General features: G+C 57.5%; 8 protein-coding genes across 8 annotated transcripts; 4 read left to right on the forward strand and 4 right to left on the reverse strand.

Moving 5' to 3' along the window:
• Positions 1–159: 159 nt before the first annotated feature.
• TRAVEDRAFT_51311 (uncharacterized protein) lies at positions 160–2065 on the forward strand (the record flags this gene model as incomplete). Its single annotated transcript, XM_008043851.1, has 3 exons — positions 160–1386; positions 1452–1847; positions 1895–2065. 3 exons carry the CDS (start codon positions 160–162, stop codon positions 2063–2065), a joined length of 1794 nt encoding a protein of 597 aa, XP_008042042.1.
• A 262-nt stretch (positions 2066–2327) lies between these two features.
• Positions 2328–3176, reverse strand: TRAVEDRAFT_130721 (diamine N-acetyltransferase; the record flags this gene model as incomplete). The annotated part of the gene is made up of 6 exons (XM_008044186.1): positions 2328–2456; positions 2518–2550; positions 2603–2692; positions 2748–2888; positions 2940–2987; positions 3132–3176. The coding sequence occupies 6 exons, from the start codon at positions 3174–3176 to the stop codon at positions 2328–2330; spliced, it is 486 nt and encodes a 161-aa protein (XP_008042377.1).
• Positions 3177–3276: 100 nt separating this feature from the next.
• Positions 3277–4380, forward strand: TRAVEDRAFT_60398 (NAC-domain-containing protein). Its single transcript, XM_008044187.1, has 3 exons — positions 3277–3418; positions 3493–3669; positions 3837–4380. The coding sequence occupies exons 1-3, from the start codon at positions 3364–3366 to the stop codon at positions 4142–4144; spliced, it is 540 nt and encodes a 179-aa protein (XP_008042378.1). The 5' UTR covers positions 3277–3363; the 3' UTR covers positions 4145–4380.
• A 41-nt stretch (positions 4381–4421) lies between these two features.
• On the reverse strand, positions 4422–7175 carry TRAVEDRAFT_172835 (WD40 repeat-like protein). Its single transcript, XM_008044188.1, has 15 exons — positions 7004–7175; positions 6939–6953; positions 6777–6882; positions 6649–6718; positions 6533–6595; positions 6415–6478; positions 6277–6361; positions 6201–6223; positions 5982–6140; positions 5861–5930; positions 5638–5810; positions 5356–5579; positions 5107–5293; positions 4913–5041; positions 4422–4856 (listed from the first exon to the last, which is right to left on the reverse strand). Exons 1-15 carry the CDS (start codon positions 7118–7120, stop codon positions 4557–4559), a joined length of 1785 nt encoding a protein of 594 aa, XP_008042379.1. The 5' UTR covers positions 7121–7175; the 3' UTR covers positions 4422–4556.
• Positions 7176–7476: 301 nt separating this feature from the next.
• TRAVEDRAFT_172836 (uncharacterized protein) lies at positions 7477–9045 on the reverse strand (the record flags this gene model as incomplete). The annotated part of the gene is made up of 3 exons (XM_008044189.1): positions 7477–7698; positions 7749–8472; positions 8525–9045. The coding sequence occupies 3 exons, from the start codon at positions 9043–9045 to the stop codon at positions 7537–7539; spliced, it is 1407 nt and encodes a 468-aa protein (XP_008042380.1). The 3' UTR covers positions 7477–7536.
• A 387-nt stretch (positions 9046–9432) lies between these two features.
• TRAVEDRAFT_51316 (uncharacterized protein) lies at positions 9433–11262 on the forward strand (the record flags this gene model as incomplete). The annotated part of the gene is made up of 3 exons (XM_008043852.1): positions 9433–10617; positions 10680–11117; positions 11197–11262. The coding sequence occupies 3 exons, from the start codon at positions 9433–9435 to the stop codon at positions 11260–11262; spliced, it is 1689 nt and encodes a 562-aa protein (XP_008042043.1).
• A 1604-nt stretch (positions 11263–12866) lies between these two features.
• On the forward strand, positions 12867–15210 carry TRAVEDRAFT_130509 (subtilisin-like protein; the record flags this gene model as incomplete). Its single annotated transcript, XM_008044190.1, has 8 exons — positions 12867–13157; positions 13217–13482; positions 13534–13765; positions 13823–13921; positions 13979–14187; positions 14237–14383; positions 14440–14884; positions 14953–15210. 8 exons carry the CDS (start codon positions 12867–12869, stop codon positions 15208–15210), a joined length of 1947 nt encoding a protein of 648 aa, XP_008042381.1.
• A 181-nt stretch (positions 15211–15391) lies between these two features.
• On the reverse strand, positions 15392–16174 carry TRAVEDRAFT_22946 (uncharacterized protein; the record flags this gene model as incomplete). The annotated part of the gene is made up of 1 exon (XM_008043567.1): positions 15392–16174. The coding sequence occupies one exon, from the start codon at positions 16172–16174 to the stop codon at positions 15392–15394; it is 783 nt and encodes a 260-aa protein (XP_008041758.1).
• Between the last annotated feature and the right edge of the window lie 23 nt (positions 16175–16197).

Below are 16197 nucleotides of genomic sequence, written 5' to 3' on the forward strand. Positions count from 1 at the left end.
GGCGGCTGAAGAAGAATGTCTTCACACAATTGCACTCCGTTGAACGCTCTGGGTCGTCCTCCGCTCGCACGCTCAATCTCCCCACGCATCGGGGGTCTACTTCAAGTAACATTTTATTATCAATACTCACCACAGATGGCTCACAGGCTTGACCCTTAGATGCACTATCTCAACCTGGACGTCCTCGCGCTTATTTGCGACTCCACCTACGATGTCTCGACCGTCTTTCACTTTTCACTCGCATCGCACTCCTTTCGCGCTATCGCTGTAAAACGGTTGCTCAGCATGAGGCCCGTCGCCCTCAACAGCGAACGCTCTGTTCGTGCTTTCCACAAATTTGTCTTCGTGGATCCACGTTCTCGTCTTCCCTCTCTCCGAGCTCTCAACATTGGTGTCCCTGGTCCACCGCCCAGGGGGCCGGTCGGCTTTGACGCACTTGAGCCCGACAAGGCTCCCGAAGAAGTCGTGCAGTTCATACTGGACATAATAGGCCGCGTAACGCACCTCACGTCTCTCGCTCTGCCTCAGCCGCGGTGGACGCTCGCACATCTTTCGGATCCAAGGATACCCGAAGCCATCGCCCGGATTTCCACCCTACGAGAGCTCGCATTGATAGATTCTTGCTTGCGGGAACAGTGTCCTATGGTCAAGAAAATCATCAAGACTACGCGTTCCGTCTCTACGCTGCGCGTCCTCCGCATTTCGCTGGACTTAACGATGCTCATCCCCGGCCACCTCGTCCGGGGAGGTCATGCGATCAAAACCACAGCCCTCGACGCACTCCTCGGCCATCTCGCGCCTACGCTTCAGGTTCTGCATATTATCAGCTCACGGTGCTTGCAACTGGATGCTAAAGGTGTGGAATACCCTGCCTTACGGTCACTCATATGCACGGCGCACGTTGTCGGAGAACACGGGCGGGACGTAGACACAGATATACTGGTGTCTAAGTTTCCCGCGCTAGACGGGACATTGCTTGTGCGCTTGTGGAAGCCTTACGACGAGACCGAGGAGGACGTGACAGAACTACGGCGCATCCGGGCGTCGAACGAGGAGCGGCAGAAGAAGCGATCTTGGAAGCACCTGGATCGGGTTTTCGCTTCCAACGTGTTATCTCTCTTCGCGATGGGCCTCGCGTGTCCCGTGCGTTACCTCATGGTGGAGAACCTCGCAAGCCATACGAGGGACTACATGGTGGAGATTCTACGTGCCACGCCCCCGACCCATCTCAAGCTCTCCGTCAAACTGTGCTATGGCGCTGCCGTTTTTCAGGGTCTGTTCCCGCCGGAGGTCATTCCCCGGCTCACACATCTGGTGCTCCTGCTCGAGTATGTCGATGAGCCTGAGACCCTGGAGGAAGCCACGGTGGAGTGGAAACCGCTGCTCGTACGTTTGCGACCTTCTCGACTGCACGGTCGCTTGATGCTGATTGCAACATACTCGTTTGTCAGGCGGAGATAATCGACTCCATACGCTCGCTGCGCCTCACACATCTCCGCCTGTCCGTCCGTTACAATATCGACGAGATCAGCAGGGGCGTAACACGCCGCAAGAGCTTCGTACAAGCTATCGACAACATCCACGGCGAACAGCTTGCCAGCGAGTTAATGGATGCTGCTCCTTCTCTGCAATACGTCTTTGTGAGCGGCGGCGGTCGATTCGAAGCCTGGCCGGACGACTACCCTGCAGGCGCTTCCACGGGGAAGCGTGTCCGCCCGGTCGTACACTCTGCATGGAGGAATATGCGAAGCACGCTTCGGCAGTCCGCAAGCCCTAGGAAGATCGACGAAGACGTGATGAGGCGAATCCTCCTGGACGAAGAACTCTCTCTATCCGAGACGGACACGGTGAGTGGTATGCACCTCGCATGGACGGACAGAGTCTGACTTTTAAGTTTTTGAACCCGGATGTGTGCTGTGTGCCAGGAAAATCTGGTCTTGCACAGAACGTCTTGACGAGGACGAAACCACATCGTGGCTCCTTCCCGAAGCATGCGAAGCCGCGCTGTGGTCCCTTCCGGAGTGTCGCGAACACAGTGAAGAGGACTGCGCCGTCTGTGCTTTAGGTATGGAATTCTTCTCCAGTGCGGATCACTGAGCTGTACAACTTGACGCGTACCTACAGAAGTCTCACACTCTCCCCACCCGGGCCGTCATGGGGTGCAAGTCGCCTATGTGCATATCACTAGTAGAGGTAGTCATTGGTTAACTTCGCTGCACCGTTCAGAATGATACTGGCTCATACCGCAAACATACCCTTGTATAATCATATAATCCACTATACCTTCACATCTTACTTTCCGATTGAACGCGCCCGCCCGCCCGCGATCACGAAGACTCCAATCTGAACTTCCGGAGGTTCTGGATTTGGTCACCCTCGAGACGCATGCCCATCCACTCGGACATGGCCGTCGCCCCCAGCGTCTTCTCGTAGAAGTCGATCGACGGCTGGTTCCACTGTGCATACGAGCAGATCAGCGACCGCGGCAAAACGCTCACAACTGATAAAACAGTATACCTTCAAGACCTGCCAATCGATGCGTGCGCAGTCCTACGCCTGTGGTAAGTGTCTACACGAACTTTGAGCTCTCACTAAATTTTACCTTCTCTTCGGCTACTTTGCCCAGCTCCGCGAAGAGAGCCTTTCCGACGCCCTTCCCGCGGTATGTGGGGTCAACGTATAGGTCCTCAAGCTGTATTTCTGTGTAAGCAGCGGGTCTCTCGCTAGCAAAGAACTGGTAGCCTCACGTATAATCCTGGCCGCCCAGTCCAGGTCGAATAGTTGAAGAAGTACATCGCGAGGCCTATCGCTTTTCCTGGGGCGTCTGGCGACCCGCCGATCGCGAGGAGCGTATGAGCATACGGCGTCTCAAAGAGGTTCTTGCGATACTGCATGCACGCTCAGTGGCCGCGCTACTTTTGATCAGAGAAATAACAGACAAGTTCAGGAGTTGCCTTCACCGAGTCGGCCGCTTTCTCGTACGTTGCCTGAGATCGCGCTCGCATCAAGATGACTCGTGCGTGCGAGCGAGACGACGAAAACATACGAGCCCGACGACAAGCTCCAAAATTGCGTCCTGTATACAAGTAATCAGACACAGCAGTTCTCCACAATTTTCCTATCATTCGTACCACATCCTCGACGGTCGCAGGGCGGACAAAGTACGGGCTGGCCATGGCGTGCGTTTCTGGACGGAATGTGCAAGAACGATAGGCGCTCGTCTCGCGTGGCTTTTTGGGAGGCGTTGTATGCACATGTTTTGGGCCGAACCTTATTCTTTTCACCGTCTACGCCCAGGACGCCCGCCGTACACGAAACACGCCCGCCCCGACGCCCGCCCCCCGATCCACGACAATCAGCACCATGGACCCCGCAAAATTGGCGAAGCTGCAGGCGCAGGCCGCGTCCAACAGGATCGGTGCGTTTTCCGCGTCCGCATCCGCCCCGTGCTCGCCGAGTTGCACCCCACTCACGCGCACACGCGTCCCCCAGGCGGCAAGGGGACCGTGCGCCGCAAGATTGTGCGGAAGACGAAGCCGTCGACCGCGCAGGACGACAAAAAGCTGCAGGGCGCGTTGAAGAAGCTCAACGTCCAGCCCATCCCCGGTGTCGAGGAGGTCAACATGTTCCGCGAGGACGGCAACGTCCTGCACTTCAGCACGCCTAAAGGTACGTCGCGCGTCCTTCCCACTCCTTCCCCATCCCCCGCTCGCGGGCATGCAGACCGTGCAAGAATACTCCGTCTGCCCAGTCGCACGCACGCGCGGGCCTTCTCGTTCATGCTCGGGCTTACGTGTGGGGGCGTCTAAACTAATTCTGCCTTTTCCCGTCTCCAGTGCACGCGGCCGTGACCGCCAACACGTTCGCGGTCTACGGTGCCGGCCACGTGAAGGAGCTCACCGAGCTCGTCCCCGGCATCCTCAACCAGCTCGGGCCCGACTCGCTCGCCTCGCTCCGCAAGCTCGCGGAGTCGTACCAGGCGATCCAGCAGAGCCAGCAGCGGCCACCAGCCGCTGCGGCCGATGACGACGACGACGACGACGTCCCCGACCTCGTCGACAACTTCGAGCAGGTCGCGGTGGAGGAGAAGCCCGCTGGGGAGGAGGAGGAGAAGAAGGAGGACAACCTGGAGGAGCTCAACTAGGGGGAGAGAGCTGCCGTGTTGCCCGCCAAAATCCCACACATTCGTGCTCGCATCCATGACCCAGCAGCGCCCGCCCCCGCGTCCCATACCTGCCCTACCTCGCTCGCTCTATAGCCCCCTGCCATCTTTAGGTCCACGCTGTCTCCTGCATACGACTCTCCAATGACTGCATTGTAAACTGATCGCAAATGCTGTATGTTTGCTCTGTCGTGTTCCCTGATTGCCGTTAGCGTTTGTAGCATCTGTGTGAGAGCGATCTGCATCGAGTCCTGAAATAGTCGAAGTGAATTGGGCGAGTACAGCAAGTTTAAGTCCATTGGTAAATTGTGTTACATCCTTTATGCCTTCTCAGTACCTACAGTCTCCCGCACAGCCCTTCTGCCAAGTTCCACAGTATGTCTCAAACGCCCCCTCACGCATGGAACGTGACGCCCCAGCGACGCACACACCCGTCCGCGCCCGCGCTCGCAAGCTCCTTCTCCCCGAGCCAGAACACGGTGCTCACCCCGCCCGGGTTCGCATTCTTGATCGCGATGTTCTTCATCGGCTTCTGCACGCTCCACACGTACACGTGCGTGTCGAGCGAGCCCGACGCGCAGTGTTGCCCGTCCGCGGTCCACGCGAGCGCGTTCACGCGCGCGTTGTGGAACGACCAGCGCGAGGTGAGCATCTTGCGCTCTTTCGCGTCGTACAGCACGATCTTCCCGGTCGACTGTATGCGCGTGGATCTTAGTTTATGAGGCAGGGAGGGGGAGACAGGGTGCTTACGTCGCCGGACGCGAGGTGCGAGCCGTCGGGGGAGAATGCGAGGGCCGTCACGGTGCCCTTGTTCCCGTCGAGTGTCGCGCTCTCCGCGAGCGCCTTCCCGTCCCATGTGTACAAGCGCACCTTCTGGTCCTGACAATCGACGATGGCATTCAGCACGGGCAGTCGATGCAGGACAGTAGTGACGCAGAACGCACCTCTCCGCCAACAGCGACCACGCTGCCCGCAGCGGCGATCGCGCTCGGGGTGTACTTGAGTGGGAGGTCGAAGACCTTCTGGTTCGAGCGCACTGCCTCGACGCTCGCCGTCTCGAGCACAAACACCGTCGCGTCGCCCCCAACCGCGACCGCCTTCGGCTGCGTAGCGGTAGAGAACCGCGCGGCGCTATCTCCGAGCATACTGTGAGCAGACATGCACAAGGGAGACAGGTTGGACGGGGAACGCACGTGTAGCTCGTCCCCTCGAGCTCGCGCAGCTGGTCGTCTAGGCCGACAGAGTACACCTTGCCGTCCTGCGCGGCGCCGAGCCCGGAAACGAGCGTGGTGTGCGCATCGCCGCCGACGTGCTCGAAGCCGTCGTCCGAGTGGTGGAGCACACGCCCGTCTGCAGTGCCTACGAAGAAGGTCGGAGGAGGCCCGGCGAGACCAGCAGTAACCGCCTTTTGCGGGCCCTGTGTACAGTATCGGGTAAGCTCCTGGGTAGCATATGCGAGGAGCTTATGCACGCACATTGAGCACGCGCGCGGGCTTGTCTCCGACACGCTTGTCGAAGATGTTGAGGTCGCCAGACATCGAGAGCGAGACGATGCTGTCTTCCTCGGTCCATGTGTTGCCGACCTGTTGGTGGGCGACACTCGAGCCGAGCGACCAGGTCACCTGCGCCTTCTTCGTCTCCACGTCCCCTGTCCACTACGTTAGTACCACACTGGTGCAATCGAAGAGATGGGCGTACAGAGCTTCACTGTGCGGTCGGCGGCGGAAGTTACAAGCGACTTGCTATCAGGACTCCAACTGCAGGCCATCTGAGAAAAGGTTTAGAGAACGCCAGGCTACCCTATGTCGTCTGTGCTCACGATACTACCGGTGTGTGGGCTGTCAGTGATTTCTCCCAAAGTATCGCCGGTCTTCCCATCGTACACGAAGATCTTGAAGTCTGAGCCCACACTTGCGAAATGGTCCCCGGAAGGTGAAAAGCGGACGTCCTGCACGAACTTCGTATGCGTCTTGATAGTCTATACCGGCGCAATGAGCATATACAGATGGATTGGCGTATAACTTAGTCAGGGACATACCTTGTCGTACTTAAACGGCACGCCTAAGACACGCTCAAGTTATGCACTCTGTCGGCGTCTCCGGAGATGTACGTACCTTGGTGGAAGACGATCGACCCATCGTCTGCTGCGGTTGCCGCACGGAATGGCCGCTGCGCCCTGATGCTCACGGCGTTGATAGCCTAGCAAACCTTGTCAGCAGACATTGTGCAAACGTCTCTATAGGCATTCGTACCTTCGAGTGTCCGATGATTTCTCCAGTGGAAGATCCAGTGTCCACCATGAACGCGTGTCCGAACCTGAAGTTACGTGTTGTCAGAAGGGACAATTAGCAAAGTATATTGATCACGTACTTGTCTCGTCCGTCGCCGACCGCGACTATGCGCTTGCTCTCGCCGTCCCACGCAAGGTCCTTTCTTCATCGAAACGCGTGAGGTTATGCCGTAATCGCAACTGAATGCATACGTACATGACGCCCCCAATCACTTTGTACTCCGCCTTCAAAGTCTGCTCATCCCCGAGCGTATCCCAGATCCTCACTGGCAGTATAGGTTACCCTGGGCTATCGAACGCTACATGGCACACGGAGAATCGCACCTGTTCCAGTAACGTCTGCAGAGGCGCAGTAGTACCCGGATGGGGCGATCCGAGCGACAGTTGCTGGCTGTACATGTCCTAGATACGCGGTACCGACTGCAGCATCCTGAGCTGCCCTCTCAGCCTCGCGCATCACAGTGCTTTGTGGCCAAGTGTGCAGACCTTCAAGTCGCGTATCTTATAAGAAATTAGCGATTGCTCTCGGCGTTCAACACCCATGAACTCACAATGACTGCCCGACCATTCGTGTAGACAACCTTGTCTTTACTGGAGCTGAGCTTGGTCGACTCTCCTCTCGTCGTCGCCGGGTTGCATGGGTAGAGTACCCCTTTCGTGAAAGACATGATGTTGATTCAAGTTTGAAGGTGACCAAGAGAGTCGATGGAAGAAGGGAGAAGGAAGAGCTGCGCAACTAGCAGAGCCTCTTGGACGGTGGCGACGAGATCGGCGGGAGCGCAGATGTCCCCGATTTGGCAAGAAGGCGCGGTCACATGATGCATGCAATATTGCTTCGCGCGCGTCGCGTCGCGTTGAGCAGCAACAGTCAAATGGATAACCTCCATTTATTCAGCAAAATACGTCTTGTCTAACGGATCTGAACGCTGTCAAATGACCACTGAGCCATGGCATACGTTTTCGTACGACAGCAGATATGAGATATGAGACTAAGCAATTAGATGTCGTCAGCATGATAATGTACAATACAATTCAAGACCCCTCAGAAAGCAACCATACAGCACAGAGTAGTCGTCGCGGTCGCTCATTCCTCCGTCGGCTTCTCCTCCACGCTGTAGTTCTTGAACGGATCCTTCCGAAGCGCCTCGGCTTCTGCACTCATTGTCACAGGTTTCACGGCCGGGGCGGGCTTTGGCTTCATGACAGAACCCGCGGCAGCGGAAGATGCAGGTGGCGGTGACTCGGGCTGTAGGCAAATTTAGCTGCGCCCCTTCGACGGTAATACAAATTGCTCACCTCCTCATCCTTGAAGGGCACAAACTTCGGAGTAGACGGAACGGCGGGCGAGGGCTTGCTCGCCTCCTCCTCTTCGTCGCGGAAAATCGCAATCGAGCTCTTCCCCGCCGCCTTTCCTTTCTCCTTCTTAGCAACTGGAACTGGGGGCGGCGGCATCTCCTCCGACACCTCCTCGTCTGGCGCGGGGTCGCGGAAGACCGCGATCTTCGATCCGGACGGTGCGCGCTTCGACCGGGCCTGGCGAAGCGTGGATCCAGCGGCCTTGCTCACCTCCATCGTGTTCTCCTTGATACGCGTCTTGCGCGTGCCAAGCTCCGGCCAGGGCGTGGGGTTCGTCGCCTGGTCTGGATCGTTCTCCGCGTCGCCAGACGGATCGACGAAGATGGGCATGCGGCCGTTCGGACGCGGAGCAGCGGGCGCGGAGAATACGTCTTCGTTGGCAGGTGCGGTTCGTGTAGAGCCAGCTCGTGTTGAACGCGTGCGAGAGGCTGAGGAGGAGGATGGGGCAGGTTCGCCGAGTGGCTTCCGGCGAGTGGCAGCAGTACCAGAAGCAGGTGCAGCGGCGGCAGCGGCAAGGGAAGTAGACGAAGAGGAGGAAGAGGAGGGGAGAGTCGGGGAGGCCATCATGCGCTTCTGGAACTCCCGGTGCTTGGCCTCGAGCCGCTCGAGCGGGGCTGCCTTGCGTGCGATGCCCAGCATGTACGTGTCGTCCGCCTCGACGCGTCTTTCGCGTGTTCAACACCTTGTAACACTTCCAACACAATCACGCCACTCACCTGTTTGCTCTTTCGAGCGCCATCGCGTACTCCTCGTAGAACAGCGCGTGCGCCGTCCCGATCTCGTTCACGAGCAGATACTTGTAGATCACCGTCGGCTTGTCCACATAGCTCGCATACAGCGTCCACAGCTTCAGGTAGCGCAGGTCCGCGCGCCACCGGCCCCCGCGGTCGTCCCGCAGGACGCGCGTGGCCTCCTCGAGCAGCTCGAGCAGGCCCGACTCCGCGCTGTGCCCCTGCGGGTAGTTCTCGACCGTCCAGTACACGAAGCGGCTGTACGCCTCGAGCGGGTCCGCGTCGTCGTCCTCGTCCTCCAGCGCGATCTCGACGTTGGCGCGGTGGCGGCGGCGCGCGTCGGCCTGCCGGCTCTCGCGCTGGGCGTGTGGCGTGGAGAAGATGGCGGAGAGCGCGGTGACGCGCCGGCCGGACGCGAGCGGCTGGATGTTCTCCTTCGCGGCCTCGAGGACGTCGCCGTCGACGATAAAGGGCGCGGTGGGTTCGTCGGTGAATACGTCGGCCATGGTAAGTATGGGAAGGGTGGTGGGAGGAGGGAAAGCGCAACTTCGCGTTAAGTTCAGTGAATAGACGCTGATGCCATACGTTGAGGGTAAGCAACTGTAAGTAATGCCTGGCGTCGTGCTTACATGTAGCTAATAGGCCAAGATCTAGTACTAGTATCAGTTACGGATCGTTTGCTTTGAAATAGCTACTAGCCTTACTACCACAGTAAGTAATGAGTACGTAATAGGCTCCGACTCAAACATTGGCAACTCCACTCAGTTCCTGTTGATCAACTTTCTGCCACCAACCCGTGCAAGAAAGGACTGCAAGAAAGGACTGGTCAGCACGGCCAATACTGACCCGTTGTCGAATGCTAACTATGTCTCCAGGGAGAGAGCACCTGTAAAATGCGTAAAGGAGTACTACTCAACCTGGACCTTCTCGGGCTCGTCTGCGACTCGACGAACGATGTCTCGACAGTCCTTTCTCTCTCTCTCGTCTCGCATGCTGTTCGCGTGCTTGCTGCCAAGCGGCTGCTCAGCATGAAACCCGTAACGCTGAAAGACGAACGGACGATCCGCGCCTTCCACCAATTTATGTTTGCCGGCGCGGAGTCCCGCCTTCCCTTCCTCCGAGCTATGAACATCAGTGTCGACAGCAGACCTATCGAGGAGCAGAATTGTCAAGACCTAGTCAAATACATACTGGACCTCTTGGAACACGCCACGCGCCTCGAGTGTCTGACGCTGCCCTACCTGAGGTGGACGCTCGACTACCTCGCGGACTCCAGGATAGTTGAGGCTATCACCCGGATATCCACCTTGCGCGAGCTCCGTCTACCGAATGAATGTGTCGCGATGGCGGAGATCGTTAAGTCCACGCGCTCCGCGTCGTGCTTGCGCATTTTGCACATATCGCTGTCTACTCTGCCCTCCACTCGCAGATTCGGCTATGGCGTCAAGGTCGGTGCTCTTGACGAATGTCTGCTTCGTCTCGCGCCCACGCTAGAAGTATTACTTCTCGACCTCTCGACGGGAACACTGGACCTCGACACGAAGGGCGCCCAATATCCCTCCCTGCGTTCCCTCACGACGAACGTCGGAAATGGCCTCATGCGCATGGACATTCTCGTGCATAAATTCCCTGCGCTGGACGGAACACTCAACATCAGATCGGTATGCGAGCTGCTAGACGACGAGCCAAGCCAGAAACGGTTCCGCGCGTCGAACCAGGAGCGACAAAAGCAGCGGTCATGGCGGCATCTGGATTGTGTCATGAGCGACACGCTCGCCCTGTTCGTGCTTGGGCTGACGTGCCCTGTGCGCCGTCTTATGGTCGACGACTTCCACGGCGACAACAAGAACCTGCTAGTGGAGATTTTGCGCTCGACGCCCCCAACGCACCTCAAGCTGTCCGTTGTGCTGGACCATGACGAAGATAATGACGATATCTTGCGGGACCTGTTCCCTCCAGAGGTTCTCCCCAGGCTGACACACCTGGTGCTTGTGCTCGATTACACTGTCTCGGTGCATGACCATGATGATGAGAACGACGAAGATGACGAAAAAAGCATACAGTGGAGCGCGATACTTGTGCGTTCCCAATCCCCTTCCTCTCATCAAGGCGAACTAACCAAATGTCCCTGAAACACCAGGCAGAGATCATCCGCTCTATCAGCGCCCTGCATCTCACCCACCTCCGTCTGGTCGTCCACTACGCCATCGACCTGAGCGATGAGTATGCAGACGTTTTCCCATATGCGAAGGATTTCGTGCGCAACATCGTCGACATGGACCACCAGCGCCTTGCAGCCGAGCTCATGCACTCCGTCCCTTCGCTACAGCACGTCTTCGTGAGCACGGGCGGCGAGTTCGAAGTGCTCGTAGTGCCACCGGGCGAGGAAATTATGCACTTGTTTGGTCATTCGTACCCGGAACCGCGGCGGCGTGGACGCTGGTTCGCGCATTCCGCGTGGAGGAATTCGAATGGGCGCGGCGGGTCTTTGAGCGTAGTGAACCCGGAGAAGCTTGATGAAAACGTGATGGAGCGGATGTTGCTAGACGAGGACCTGACGCTGTCCGACATCGACAACGTGAGTATCGCACTCTGTCTATCTGGCGGTGCAAAAACCGCGGAGGCCTTCTTCGTGAGCTGACACGGTTGTCATTCAGTACATCGTAGGGTTCCAGAAAACTTGGAGTGAAGACGAAACCGCGCCATGGACCCTTCCAGAGTAAAGCATCAGCCGTACTTGGCGCGCCCCTCAAAGGCTACGTGTCGGCCCAAGGTATAGTGAGCAGTAGTATATGTAGTAAGCTCGCTGAGTTCACAAGGGCAGTATTGCAGACATCTATGAGAGGTAACACTGCCTGTCATGGTTTCGCTACGCTGTGCATCCAATATGTGCTTAGCATGTATGAAACAAATTTGAACGCACTTCACTGCAGAAGGACAGGAACTTCGCTGTACCAGAGCGGACCCATGTCCACAAACAACGAGGAATTAAAGGACTGGAGAAGTGGAGAGGTGGCACCTGCAGCTACACCAGTGGTGCGTGCATGTGTACGAGGCACAGAAAAGCCTGTTCCACGATTTCGGTGACGCTGGTTTTCAGGGCTCGGGGAAACCGGATGCGGGTATCTGTGTGTGCGACAAGAAACTTATGCAACGCATAAGCTAAAGTTTCTTGAGCTCGGAAGGCCTCATATTCACATCTGAATGCAGGGTGCGAGAGACGACTCGGAGCCGCGAAGAATCCAGAGGCTCAGATTTACTAGCACTGACACGTAGACATGGGAATAACCCACAAGAAGTCTAGTTTCCCATAGATAGACCTATCAGGTTCTGCTGGAAGGCGGGGAGGGCGGAGGAAGTCCGAATTGGCCGTTGCTGGCCGCACGATGGTCGTAAGGATGCCAGCGGGCGCTCGTGCCCATCCATCCATCTTCCTTGTTGACCACCATGATCCAGGTCCCGCTCAAGGCCGCAGTCTTCACCACAAACTCGGAATTCATCTGCGGCCAGCGCGATACTGTTCCGTGCAAAAGGATGAGGTTTGTCATCTCTTCAGAGTGCATGGCATTTCATAGTGTTGTGTCCAATATTGGTGCTACCCCCGCAAGGTATCCTCGGACTCGCGTCCGGAGGGATGTCGAAAATTCTTGTCGTCGGCTATTTGTACTCCACCGACACCTCTTCCTGCGGGGGTATCGCACGATCATGCTCTGTTTGACATTTCTATCTTTCATGTAGTTGTTGTAGTTGTATGCTGAATAGCCTTGCTACCATCCGATGCCTACCCCGTCAATTCGTCGCGCGATTGTTGACTCTAGATATCACGTATCAACGCCACATGTGACAGATCATCTGTACCCCCCCACTCTGTTGTGCTGAGCGTTCAGGGTGTAGAGGGAATGCTTACCGCTTTCGTGTAGGAGTTGACTAGTACAACGCAAAGAGCAAGATCCGGGTCATGATCACTCATTGACACTTACCAGGCCATGAGAGGCCCGCGTGTGACCCAAACCCCTCCACGGACTTTCAAATCCCATATATGTCGCAGAAACAGACTACGCTACGGATGGTGAGCCGAGTACGCCTATGAGTACATCTTTGAACCTCTGATCATGCACACACGCTGGTAGTTCTGACGAACTCTATGTCAAGGAACCCGTTCGTAACCAAGGTTGACATGAGCTCTAGGTCGCAGGCAAGTAACGATCGATTTCTGTTGTAACGAGCGGCCGCATCTACCAGTACTTAAAGCTGGCTTCGTCCGTTTCAAAACATCACCTCTGCGAGGCCGCTTACTTTTTCATTCGTCTCGCGATCCTCTCTCAGCATGCTAGCCACTGCTCCACTCCTCCTTTCGTTTGCCTCCCTAGCCCTGGGCAGGCCCAGCGTACATTCGAAGCCCAAAGTAGAACAGACCCCAACTTCTTCAAACCAGCGACCTCACCAAAACTTTCATCTCTCCCCGCCCGGTGAAGGCCGTTCAGTATCGGGTTTCCCCGCCATCATCAGATTTTCGCTGGGACTTGTCTCGCAAAACGCTGACTCATTGCATGCCTCCCTACTGGACGCAAGCGATCCCGCGAGCACAAATTATGGGAAGTATCTTTCTAAGGCCGAGGTGCGCTAATCCACCTTCCTGCCGTGTCTGATCCATCCACTAATTTCCATGGTCGCCAGGTCGAACAGCTTGTCGCCCCTACACCCGAAGGCATGCAGGCGGTAACAAACTGGTTGAACGAGAACAACGTCACATCGACGGGCCAGTCGCCGTCAGGGGACATGCTCCAAATTCAAGTCCCCTTTGACAAAGCGAACGAGCTCCTCAACGCCAACTTCACCGCATACGTCCACGAGCCGACCAACACGACCGTCTGGCGGACGCTGTCATACTCTGTTCCCCCGGACGTGGCCCAACACCTCTCCTTCATTTATCCGACCACGCAGTACGTTATACAAGTATCCGGAACTTCTTCTGTGTGCTGAGGGTTGCTTAGGTTCATTCCTCCCGCCACGCACAAGGTGGCTGTCCAAGCGATAGGCCAATTCCCTGCTGCGGCGAAGTCCGGTTCCAAGAGGGCCGATGTGCCATCGGCGTGTGCCCAGGCCATTACCCCTGGCTGTCTCCAGGCTATTTACAATATTCCAGCCACCCCCGCTTCCGCCGCAGGCAACAGTCTCGGCGTCAGCGGTTTCGGCAACGAGGTCGCAAACCCAGCCGACTTGCAAGTATGCATCGTGTGTCGCCTTGATCGTCGTGCAATTGTGTTGACCTCACTCCTGCAGAGCTTCCTCTCGCAGGCGCGTCCCGACTTCCCGAACGGGACCTTTGCAGTTCAGACCGTCGACGGCGGCTCCGATGACGGGCAAGGCACTACTGAGGCTGTGAGTTCCTCCAACTACACCACTTCTGACAGATTCCTCATATAGCGCCCCTTGCAGAGCCTCGACATCCAGTATACCGTTGGCGTGGCGACGAACGTCCCGACGACATTCATCTCTGTTGGAAAAGATACGAAGGACGGCGACCTCGAAGGCTTCCTTGACATCATCAACACCCTCCTCGCTATGGACAACCCGCCCCTGGTTCTGACGACGAGTTTCGGGTTCGACGAGACGCCCTTCGCCCAGCAGGCGCCTGAGATGGCCGAGTGAGCTTGAGAGATTATAACACCACAAGCCTGTCTGACACTTTTATAGGAAGCTCTGTGATGCCTACGCACAACTCGGCATGCGCGGAACCTCTGTTCTGTTCGCCTCCGGTGATGGCGGTGTTTCCGGCTCTCAATCAAACACAGCTTGCGATGGTGCCGCGTTCATCCCGACCTTCCCCGCCAGTTGCCCCTAGTGAGTCCTGCCAACGACAAACTGCGCGCGCATCACTAACGAGTCGCACCCGCCAGCATCACCGCCGTAGGGAGCACGCAAGGCGTCAGCCCCGAGACCGCCGCCGACTTCTCCGCCGGCGGGTTCTCGAACATCTTCGCGCGCCCCAGCTACCAGAGCGACGCCGTCAACAGCTACCTCCAGGGCCTCGGCACCACGAACGCGGGTCTCTTCAACACCACCGGCCGCGGGTACCCCGACGTCTCTACCCAGGGTGTCCAGTTCGTCATTGAGGCCGCGGGTCAGTTCCAGGGTGTCGACGGCACGAGCGCGTCCAGCCCCACCTTCGCCTCCGTTGTTGCGCTCCTCAACGACCAGCGGCTCAACGCCGGCAAGAGTCCGCTCGGCTTCCTGAACCCGCTCCTGTACTCGAACGGGGTCGCAGCACTGAACGACATCACCTCCGGGAGCAACCCCGGCTGCGGAACCCAGGGCTTCCCGGCGGCGGCAGGGTGGGACGCGGTACGTTGCAGCGCCTCTCATCATATTGTCGACGTACACGTTGGTCTGACGAACCATGTTTGCGGCAGGTCACCGGCCTCGGCACCCCCGACTTCAACAAGCTGGCCGCAGTCGTGGTCGGGAGCGCCAGTCAAGCGCAGGCTGTCAAGACGGGCAAGAACGTCACTGCTCCTACGTCTCTGAAGGCCGGAAAGCCAACGGCCTCGTCGCACAAGCGGTTCCTGGACCTCGCGCCGGGCGCGACGGGCTTCGGAGACGTCTTCCGCTTTGCATCTGCCGACTCTAGCAGCGTGTCGGTTGTTGCGCTGCCGACTGTGGCCCCGTAGAGTGAACTTTTTTCCTTCGTTTGGACCTTCGAACTATCTTCCATGCTCTGTTTGCAAGTATAACCTGTGTATGTTTGCCCAAGGTGGCTAGGGGAGTATCTTGTAACGTGTATAGTAGTTTATGGAATATCGACGCCGCCGGCCGTACAATGCCGCCGTTCTATGAAATCGAAGATTGACTCTAATCGTCTCCGCAGGCCAATGGTACGTGCACCTCCAACGCGAACAACGGCTGGACAATCGCGCTCTCGGACTCGGACTCGCCACAGGGCCAGTTCTTGAACCGAAGCGTGATCGGGCCTGCCCCAGGGACATCCCACGTTCTAGCTGCGCCCTCCCAATCCACGACATGTTCCGCCGCGCAATCCGCCAGTACGGTAGTTTCGGCGGGTCCAGTTTCGGTCTCGTCCCAGTACGCGAGGGCGGCATGCAAGAAGCCCGCACCCAGGAAGTACGCCTTGTCCTGTGGCGCGGTGCACTGCGAGAGAGAGACTGAGAAGCGGAGAGTCGCCCGTGGGATGGCGAACGTGATTGTGCACGCGCTGGCCTTCGGCGGCCCAACGATGAATAGGTCTCCGTCGCTGACCGACGTCGGTATGCATCCTGCGTCGCCGAGCTGAGAGAGAATCCACTTGGGGATGAAGATCGTGCACGGTGTGCGGAACATGAAACTGCGGTCCCATCCTGCGCGAGTTACGCTCCCGATACTGAGCGGAGCACTGGTGATCCGAGGCTGGAACTTGAACGCGGTTGTCCGGTGGGTGACGCAGACGTCCGTGAACGTGATAGCAGCAGGCTGAGCAAGGATTTGTTTCAGCGAAGCGTGGAGAAGGACAGCTCGAGCAGAATAAGTAGAGTAGCCCGGCAGGATCATACCGATATCGTAGTTGTCAAGGCTGTTCTTGCGTAAGATGAGCGCTACGAGGTGTCCGTCGTTCTGACATGCGAGGATGGCAAGGTACATGTCGATGGTAATGGGGCCCTCCA

Source organism: Trametes versicolor (genome assembly GCF_000271585.1).
Source record: "Trametes versicolor FP-101664 SS1 unplaced genomic scaffold TRAVEscaffold_10, whole genome shotgun sequence".
NCBI classification, from domain to species: domain Eukaryota; kingdom Fungi; phylum Basidiomycota; class Agaricomycetes; order Polyporales; family Polyporaceae; genus Trametes; species Trametes versicolor.

What these genes read in the sequence shown, in the direction of transcription:
- TRAVEDRAFT_60398 (XM_008044187.1), top strand. Translation starts at nt 3,364, where the DNA reads ATGGACCCCGCAAAATTGGCGAAGCTGCAGGCGCAGGCCGCGTCCAAC. An exon ending in GGCCGCGTCCAACAGGATCG is followed by an intron (nt 3,419 to 3,492) that starts GTGCGTTTTCCG and finishes CGCGTCCCCCAG; the next exon opens with GCGGCAAGGGGACCGTGCGC. An exon ending in GCACTTCAGCACGCCTAAAG is followed by an intron (nt 3,670 to 3,836) that starts GTACGTCGCGCG and finishes TCCCGTCTCCAG; the next exon opens with TGCACGCGGCCGTGACCGCC.
- TRAVEDRAFT_172835 (XM_008044188.1), bottom strand. Translation starts at nt 7,120, where the DNA reads ATGTCTTTCACGAAAGGGGTACTCTACCCATGCAACCCGGCGACGACG. An exon ending in CGACCGCACAGTGAAGCTCT is followed by an intron (nt 5,811 to 5,860) that starts GTACGCCCATCT and finishes CGTAGTGGACAG; the next exon opens with GGGACGTGGAGACGAAGAAG. An exon ending in CTCGAGGGGACGAGCTACAC is followed by an intron (nt 5,294 to 5,355) that starts GTGCGTTCCCCG and finishes GCTCGGAGATAG; the next exon opens with CGCCGCGCGGTTCTCTACCG.